This window comes from Poecilia formosa, unplaced genomic scaffold (assembly GCF_000485575.1).
Source record: "Poecilia formosa unplaced genomic scaffold, Poecilia_formosa-5.1.2 Scaffold472, whole genome shotgun sequence".
Lineage (NCBI taxonomy): Eukaryota > Metazoa > Chordata > Actinopteri > Cyprinodontiformes > Poeciliidae > Poecilia > Poecilia formosa.
In genome coordinates, this window is record NW_006800411.1 from 392,551 (window position 1) to 402,588 (window position 10,038).

At 37.6% G+C, this 10,038-nt stretch overlaps 1 protein-coding gene across 1 annotated transcript in view; it reads left to right on the top strand.

Annotated features, from left to right (window-relative positions):
- Positions 1-8,598, top strand: part of LOC103156282 (zinc finger protein 853-like) — a 32,253-nt gene extending 23,655 nt beyond the window's left edge. The window contains exons 4-5 of the mRNA XM_016664179.1: positions 6,718-7,110; positions 7,979-8,598. Of these exons, the coding sequence (XP_016519665.1) occupies positions 6,718-7,110; positions 7,979-8,019 (434 nt within the window). The 3' untranslated portion in view covers positions 8,020-8,598. The remainder of the gene's footprint in view (positions 1-6,717; positions 7,111-7,978) is intronic.
- The last annotated feature ends 1,440 nt before the right edge of the window (positions 8,599-10,038 follow it).

The following is a 10,038-nucleotide window of genomic DNA, read 5'->3' on the forward strand; positions in this document are numbered from 1 at the left end:
GAAAAAGGGTGGGACATCTGGATGGAGGTCGTTAGAAACCAGGCTAGTCTTTCTCGCGCCCAGCTTAAACAGAATGTCCTCTATATTTTCATCTGTAGTAATACTCCGGAGTTAGAGGCTTCTCGGACCCGTTAGACGGAGTGCTGGAGAGCAACATCTTCCTCCTCTCAGAAGGGGAAGTAGAGAGAGAAGGGGGGGGTGTTGCGCAACAACAAACAGTATATGTAGATTGTTGCGATTGTAATTCATGCTCGGTAGACAAGTAGCCTCTGGTGGATTATCAACATTGTTGGCTCACAACAGGCTGACGACGTCCATCAATAAACCTGCTGCTGTCATGATGTGTTGAGGAGAGCGGTGAGAGAGACGCCGGGAATCCCAGGTAGTCATGATGATATGAGGTAATTTAATGATAAACCAGGAGGAACAACAGAAAATCACTGGCAGCACAGGAACAGACACAGACGTGAGACGAGGGTGAGACACGACGAGGATCCGACAAGGAACACTGACAACAGGTGGGACTAAATACACTGGGAGGGTGATCACAGGAACGACACACAGCTGGGATCAATCAAGACAACACAGAGACTCGGGGGAAAACAGGACTAGACAGACAGAAACTCGAACTCAAAACACAGAACCTCACAGCTGCAACCTACATCTCATGTCTTTGGTCAACAATTTTTATTTTTGTCTTGTGATTTTGTCCCTCGCGCTGCATCAGGAAACAAAGTGCCGATTCTTCATGTTTGTTGTTAGTTTTGTCGTCATCGCCGTATTTGTCCACCGGAGTGGGAAAGAGAGTTTGTGGCGAAGTGTGAAATGAAAACGGGCCATCTCCCCATGAGTCTCTTCACAGGTGTCGAACGACACATTTGTGCAATCATAACCGCATCACCCAGGTCGCTCAGTCCGACTCCATCAGGATTCACCTCGACTACACCAACGAAAGCCACGTGAAACGCTAGAGCAGACGGCCGGGGTTGGAAATATAACAACTGCTGCGTTCTGTATAGACTGCAAACGTGAAATTGAGGCTTTATCCAGGCAGGTAAAAAGGGCATTACAGTACTCTAGACGAGATGATACAACAGCATGAATGATTTTCTCTAGGTCAACTCTGGAGACCCTTGGTCTGAGTTTAGAAATGTTTCTTAAGAACTGTTTTAATTTCTTAATAAATTAAAAATATTTTTTAATATCTTTTCATTTGAGAATTCTCCAATTGTCAGTTGGATTTGTCGACTGATCTGTCTTCTCTGTCTGCGCTCTTGAATTTTTAGGTGTGGGTTTTTTCCTTTTCATTTCTGTCGTAAACGAACAATTTCTCCCATTTACTTCAGTAAAGTTGACAATTGCTCTTTTCCTCCATTTTCTTGTCCAGATTCTCTGCAGTGTAACATTTATAACCAGAAGAGGAGATCCACTCTGGACCAGGAGGAGTTAGAACCTCTGCAGGTGAAACAAAAACAGGAAGAACCAGAACATCAGCAGATAAAAGTGGAAGAGAAAGAAGTTTACTGCAGTCAGGATGAAGAACAGATTGAGTTAAAACAGCAGACTGATACCTTCATGGTGGTTCCTGTTGATGAACAAACATCCCAAACTGAATCAGAACCAAACAGGAACCAAGTCATCTTCCAGGAAGCTGCTGAAGCTGAGAACCACAATCAGAAAAGAAGAAAACCTTTCTCATCATGTGTGACCTGTGGAAAAAGTTTTAGTTGAAAACAGCATTTAACTGATCACATGATGATGCACACAGATGAAAAGCTGTTTTTATGTGTGACCTGTGGAAAAAGTTGTCATCGCAAAGTTGGTTTAACTCAGCACATGAGGACTCACACTGGAGAAAAGCCGTTTTCATGTGTGACCTGTGGAAAAAGTTTTAATCAGAAAGTTAATTTAACTCGACACATGAGGATTCACACAGATGAAAAGCCGTTTTCATGCATGACCTGTGGAAAAAGTTTTCATCAAAAACTTGGTTTAAGTCTGCACATGAGGATTCATACAGGTGAAAAGCCGTAGAAGTGTTTACCAGGTGTGTCCCATGTTGAGTTTCACAATAAAATTGATTTGGTTAAAAACTAGAACAGGGCTGAAATGATTCCTCGAGTTATTCAAGTACCTTGATTATTAAAATTCCTCAAGGAAAATTGAAGAATTTTCCTTGAGGAATTTTTCCTTGAGGAATTTTCCTCAAGGAAGGCAGCTTCACTTTGAGGCAGCTTCACTTTGAGGCAGTGAAGCTGCCTCAAAGCTTCACTAAGTTATATTATTTAATGCACCATGTTCCGGCCGGGATTTTACTTGCGTTGTGCGAAGCTCTCACTTCCACCTGAGTTGTTGACTAAAGCTAAGTGTTGGGTGGTGGGGGGAAGTGATGACAATTCTAAGGACCTTTGACCACAAAGCCACAGGACCTCACAAAATAATATATATTTTTTCCATATATAAAAAAAATCAGCGCCCAAATCAGTAAAAATTAAATGTTACCCCTTCCAGACCAAAAAGCACACATCCATATTGAAACTGAACTCCCCCCGTATCTGCGTTAAATGGTTCATTCCTGCTTAGCGCACTTGACGCGAAGCTGTTTTCAGCAGCAGTCAGTAGGCAGCGCCCCTGCCTAGGATTTCTGTCGGCTAATGTGTGTCTCAGGTTTTGAAAATTGGCCGACAATCAGCCGACAAGATCGTGTAGCGTGAGCTGGGCATTACACTGAGGAAATGAGGAAGGGAGGGTCAGTGGAGAGCACCGGAGCTGAGCCTTTTTTCTTTCAGTGTCATCAACAGAAAGAGAAAAAGGCAGGAAGAAACAATAAAGCCGATAATTAAAATGAGGTCAGGAGTTTTAATTTGTTGTGCGGTTAATTGATTTATTGATTATCGCAACAGGCCTACTGACTATTTTATGCATGAACAGAGTCTGACCGGACATGGACTCCCTTCCAGAACATTCTCACAAGATTGGACTTGAGGAATTGATTTGTATTATTCTGTAAGGTAGAGTGGGTGGGGTGGATGTTTACTTTAATACATTTATAATCAAAAATACAATGTGTGAACTCTTACATTAATTGTGCATTTTCAAAATGATCTATAAATAAAATCTTTGATAGGTTTGTCTTTCAAGCAAAATGAGATTGTAAGTGATGCTGTTTTACATTTCAAATTACATTAATCAGTCTAACTCTACCTATGTAAAATCTTTATGAGTAAATAAAAATAGTTTTACTTGTAATATTCACTATGAACTAATTTTCATGAATTGATTTTTCTTGATTGTTGAAAGTATGGTTGATTAATGTCTTCAATAATTTCTTTTGTCTTAGTTGTATTTTTCACTTTTCTGCTGCAGCTGTCTTCTATTATAGATTACCATGTATTTCATGTTGGAACTATTTTAATCTCTATACATAGATATATGTTTGCTGTCTGAGAAAGTAGAACATTTGCCTTTAAACAATTTGCAAATCTGGTTATACAGCAAAAACTCTTAGCTAAACTGAATACTTTAAAATCAGTACTAACATCCCCACTTAAAAATATAAATACTGCATAGTCATACTTGCAAAGCTAAAGTATAACATCTCAGTATATTATATTGAATAATTTTAGGATTAAAGGGAGAAATGAGATTTAATCCATCTAGTGCAGTAATAAGAGTGTATAAGCTAACATTAAATAAATATAAGTGTGACAATCTCTTAGATTATGTTCTCATCTTAACTTGTCTTTGAGTTATATTGTGTTATGTGTTTATGTTTTTTTATTTACTTTGAAAGGCACAGCTGCAAGTTCTTTATCCTGTTACTTTCTGTTAAATATGATGTTCGTGCATGTTGTACTGCAGTTGTCCACTGGGGGGCAATGAGAGCGAGTTCTTTTGTGTAGGCAGCACTGTTCCAAAGAAGTTGAACCTGAACGTTAGCAATTAAGTGAAGACAGCTATCTGACGAAAAGTGTGGTTCATTGTGAACACTGAAGAAGAAAACTCAACACAATCGATGGTAAAAAAAAATACACAATTAGATTTTGCTTGTTGCCAAAAACGCCGCCTGGGACTTACTCCCAGCCCCAGGCAAATGAAAATGGGCACAGGTAATACACACTGTTTCAGCGTTATAATTTATTAAAATAAAAACAATGAAATAATTAAGTGTACAAACCGGTGCTGATCGGCTCTCAATAAGGATATATGAATACTATGGGAAAGGTTGTTATCTGGTGTAGTGAATAAACTATGAAACATGTTGCGGGATGTAGGAGATACGAGTCAGAGGACGATATTAGCAATGGATATACGGAAAACTGGAATACTATTGTATTTGTTTCATTCAGATAAAGTGGAAGAAAAGATTTTACGTTTTTCAAAGAGAACTGAGAAATCTTTAGATGTGATGTTCGTATGATCCACAAGGTGGCGGTAAATCAATGACATGAATGCCGACATCATACAATCCCGAAGAAGAGGAGAAGGACGAAGAAGACAAAGAGGACAGCACGTGGTCTGTTGTGTTGAATGTTCGAGTTTCTCTAAAAATATCTACAGTCCAGCTTGAACCAGTTTATGAACAAGCAGTTAACTGCCGCTGAAGAAACTTTCACAGAGTTTAAAGAAATAACAGTCAAGTCGGAGGAAGAGATGGATGATCAGCGCAGACTGCTGGATTTCTCCCGGATTCCTCAGATAATCTTACATCGAATAGGTAGGAAACACCAGCGTGTAGATGCAGGTTAAGGTCTAAATGTATGAAGCTTTCTGTATGAGGATTATTCTAGTAACTGCTCCTTTCCCGTGTAAATATTTTGCTTATAGCAAAATGAACGCAGAAATAACAATTGTGGAAACAGCTTATTTGTGACGAGAGAAAATGGAGCCAGTGACCTCCGTTGTGTTTTTTATGGCTCTTTCTTCTTTATAACTACAGAGACTTACATTTGAAAACGAAAATATACAGCGGAGCCGATGTTCGCCTTCTAGCCCGACAACCACCCTAAACATAAAGTCAGGGCTACAATGCGATGCTTTGAAACAAAACAAGTTCGTGTGTTAGAATGGCCCAGTCAAAGTTCACATCGTCAGTTAGTTCACAGTTGTATCCCAATTTTTGTTGGTATTTCACATAAAATTCCACTTAAATATATTTATGCATGTTGTTGTGATGTGACAATGTTGAAAAGTTAAAGGGGCATTTTTACTTTTGTGTAAAAACAATGCAGCGCAAAGTTAGTCAAATAAGCAGAGGAAAATAATGGTGACTTTTGAGCTGTATGCCAAAATCACCAGTATTAAAACAATAAAAGACCAGAAATATTTCAGTTGGTGTGCAATGAATCTAAAATATATGACAGTTTAATTTTTATCATTACATTATGGAAAATAATTAACTTTATCACAATATGCACATTTTTTGAGAAGGATCAGTATAAAAATCTGATTAAGATTAGAGCCTAAATTCGTTTTATTTCCAAAACAGAAAGGCTACATAATGTTAGCCAGCTAACAAATTACTATTGCTATCCTAGCAAATCAACCAACAGCTAGAAAAAAACAAAACACATATGGAGTTAGATTTGTTTCACAATTATTTAATCCAAAAAAAAAATCTTTAAAACTTCTTAATCATAAAAATAATTTTTTACGAAACAAAAAATTTTTAAAGAATTTTTTTTTTTTTTAATTGAAGTCACTATGTTTTGTTTAAAACTTTTTTTTGGTTGAGTCAAATTTTTTTGTTTGAAGCTCCTGTTTTTTGTTTGAACTCGTCTTGCTTATACAACTTTATTTGCTTTGGGGAAGCTTATATTAACATTCTGGGCGGGGCTTAAGGATTAGAGATGTAAGACGTGTTCCGATTGGTTAGCGCTGACTAAAGCGGATGACTCCCTAAGATCTCAGAACTCTGTCCCGAACTGCAGGGCTTTGGTGACGGGAGACAGAATGTGAATGGTAAGTAATCTTCACAAAACTACACCGTTAAGCAGCTTCTAAAGTGTCCACCCTGTTTCAAAGAAAAAATCTTACACAACTTATGACGACAGTCACATATTTTGTCTGCTGAGAGTATTTAAGTATCTGCAAAATATACAAGGCTTTATTACTGATGGAGAACATTGCCAATTCAAGGGTTCATGTAGGGAGTGCGCGTTCAGAGACTATATTGATTTTTGATCTGGGACATGTTGATGGTCCAGAATGATCATCCTGGATCTCAGAGCAGAAGGTGAACCAGGTGGTACCGGTGCAGCTGAAGCTGCTGACGGTTCAGTCAGTCATCTTTCAGTTGAGCCATGCAAATGAATTCACCTTTATGAAGAGAAAGTGTCTCCATTCTGTAAATGTCCAACTTATATGAGGAAAAGTGCCTAATGTGAATTTCTGGCAAACTTGGATGTAGAAATGAAAGATGAGCAGCCATTTGCATGCGCATGTTTTTATACAAGTCAAATTTTTATGCGCTACTTTTCTTTTCTCCATATGCCAGTTTTTATTGTGAAAGCTGCACATGAGGAGACCCCTGGCCATAAGAGAAGTCTCCAAAGGTCAACTGGATATGTGAACTGATCTCTTTCCACACTCTTGAATTTTCAGGCGTTTTTTTTTTTGTTTTGTTTTGTTTTTTTTGGTGATTTCTCTCTTAAATGATGAAAGTTTTTCATTTACTTCAATGAAGTCAATTCCTCTTTTTTCTGTTTTCTTCTCCAGATTCTCTGCAGTGTAATGTTTGTAACCAGGAGAGGAGATCCACTCTGGACCAGGAGGAGTTAGAACCTCTGCAGGTGAAACAAGAACAGGAAGAACCAGAAGATCAACAGATAAAACAAGAGCAGGAGGATCTAGAACATCAGCAGATAAAAGAAGAACAGGAGGATCTACATCACCAGATAAAAGTGGAAGAGAAAGAAGTTTACTTCAGTCAGGGTGAAGAACATATTGAGTTAAAACAGGAGACTGATACCTATATTGTGGTTCTTGTTGATGAACAAACATCCCAAACTGAATCAGAACCAAACAGGAACCAAGTCATCTTCCAGGAAGCTGCTGAAGCTGAGAACCAAAATCAGAAAAGAAGAAAACCTTTCTCATGTGCCATCTGTGAAAAACGTTTTGTTTTCAGATCTGCTTTTGAGGCTCACATGAGAACTCATATGGGTGGAAAGCCGTTTTCATGTGTGACCTGTGGTAAATGTTTTCGTCAAAAACGGGTTTTAACTAGTCACATGAGGTGTCACACAGATGAAAAGCCTTTTATGTGTGTGATCTGTGAAAAGCAATTTGCTTTCAAATCTGCTTTCAACTTTCACATGAGAACTCATACGGGTGAAAAGCCATTTTCATGTGTGAATTGTGGAAAAAGATTTGCTTTCAAATCTGCTTTCAATGTCCATGTGAGAACTCACTCAGGAGAAAAGCCTTTTTCATGTGTCACCTGTGGGAAAAGTTTTGGTCGAAAGCAATATTTAACTGAGCACATGATGATTCACTCAGGGGAAAAACCATTTTCATGTGTGAACTGTGGAAAGCGTTTTGCTTTCAAAACTGCTTTTGATGCTCATATGAGAACTCACACAGGGGGAAAGCCATTTTCATGTGTAACCTGTGGGAAATGTTTCAGTCAAAAACGTGTTTTACTTAATCATATTGTAATTCACACAATATGAGGCCTTTTTGGTGTCTGACTTGCGGAAAAGGTTTCGGTGAAAAATGTCATTTAACTGTTCACATGAGAAATCACTCGGGTAATTAATTAATTTAGAGCACAAAAAGATCTAAAATATAAATTGTAATGAAGAAGCCTAATTTGTCAGTTTATTCCTGACCATAACATAGTCCTCAACTTATTGAGTAAAATTATTTCAAACCAGGATTTCAGTGGTTTGACTGCTTTAGCTATAGTGAGAGCAAAGGCTCTTCTCATGCTTAAAATCCAGATTTTTTTTCCACAACATAACATAAAGTTGAGTTTAAAACAGGAAGGATGAAGGGGCTGATGAAGACGATGCTTAAAATAATTCATAAACATAAACTGTTTTCTGATTGAAGTTTTCTTCAGTATTAACTGATACAGATGGGTATCGCATTTCCTTAATGAATAAAATTCCCAAAATGCTTAATGGAGGAAAGATAAGTATTTATAATCGGATAAGGTTTTTTTTTTTTTTTTACAATCAAAAACAGAACATACTAAAATGGGTCGGTGTTCTCAAATCTGTAAAATATCTGATAGGTTTGTCTTTTAAGCAAAATATGGAAATTGACGCTTTCATTTGTTTCAAATTATATTAATCAGTCTAACTACCTATTTAATAATAAATCCATTCGTACTTTACAGTAAATGCAAAATTCACTGCACTACCTTTTATGAATTGATTGTATAAAGTATGTGTGATTGTCTTCAATAATTTGATGTTTCAATTGTAACAATATTTTGGTCTTTCCTGCTAAGCGGTCTTCTGTGAAAGATTGTCTTTTTTATATTAAAATGGCTTATGTGTATTTAGATAGATATAAAAGTTATGCTAATGTCTTAGGAGCTAATTAAATGTAATGTTTCATTTGGGAATAAAGGTTTAGAGTTTTTCTTTAGCATGTTTATCACCTTATATTTCAACCCAGTAGATGATGGCAGTAGACCTGTTGCCACTGTGGTTCATGTAACCGACGGTCTTGTGCTAAATTCTGTTTCCCTGCGTCGGGAGCGAGCATTGCAGCCAGAGAGGCGGATCTGACCATTTTCACGGCGCTTCTGATCGATTTCTCAGTAAAATAGAACTCATATAATCATGTAAAGGTTGTAACATTCGTTTTAATCAGCAGCTGCTGTTTTTAAAAGAAGCAATAACAAAATCATAAAACAAATTAATAAACGAGGTCTTATGTGGAAATCTTCTTACACTGTTTTCTGTTATTCTAAACGCCAAGATAATTTTTCCAACTTTTGTCACTTACGATTGACTAATAAAGGACAGTCAAAACCTTTCATTTTTCAGCACAACCTGGCACCTGCTCACAGTGCCAAGACCACTGGTAAATGGTTTACTGACATGGTATTACTGTGCTCAATTGGCCTGCCAACTTTCCTGACCATAACCCCACAGAGAATCTGTGGGATATTGTGAAGAGAAAGTTGAAAGACCCAACACTCTGGATGAGCTTAAGGCTGCTATTGAAGCATCCTGGGCCTCCATAACACCTCAGCAGTGCCACAGGCTGATTGCCTCCATGCCACGCTGCATTGAAGCAGTCATTTCTGCTAAATTATTCCCAACCAAGTATCAAGTGCAAAACTGAACATATTTATTTGAAGGTTGACTTTTTTGGCATTAAACACTTTCCTATTGGTCGGATGAAATATGCCAATTTTTTTAGAGGAATTTTGGGTTTTCATGAGCGGTTGGTGTGCAATGAATCTAAAATATGACAGTTTAATTTTTATCATTACATTATGGAAAATAATGAACTTTATCACAATATGCTAATTTTTTGAGAAGGACCCGTAATTTTTCATTCCTGATATAAGAGGATGGAAACTGGCTGAAAGCAGGGCACCAGACTTCCTGAAAAGAAGAGACTGTAGACTTTCTGGTAAATCTTGTTCTAATGTAAAATATGACAGATTACTGGATTAAAAAGAAATTTCTAGTATACTACATGTTATCACACAACAATTTTTGATCATTTTAAAACAGTTACTCTTTATTTGCCAAAGTTATGAGGGGGCTCTGTCGCTGCGATTCTCGGTATAACACCTGCACGCCCTCTTTAAAAACACAGCCTGATGGCACCCTCTGGTGGACAAACGGTGGAAACTGAAAAGGAAAACAAACTAACCCCACCAACTAGTACCCAACACACACAAACTCAAAGACCTTCGCATAAATGTTTAGCCGTTGAACTGGATCGTTCAAGCTAATTTTGTATTGACAGCTTTACAAATCTTTTACATTACATTACAAAGACATGGTAAGACAAACCTTTATCTTGGCTTTTTTCTGTTATTCCTCTTTCTTTTCTCCCTCCCTGAAG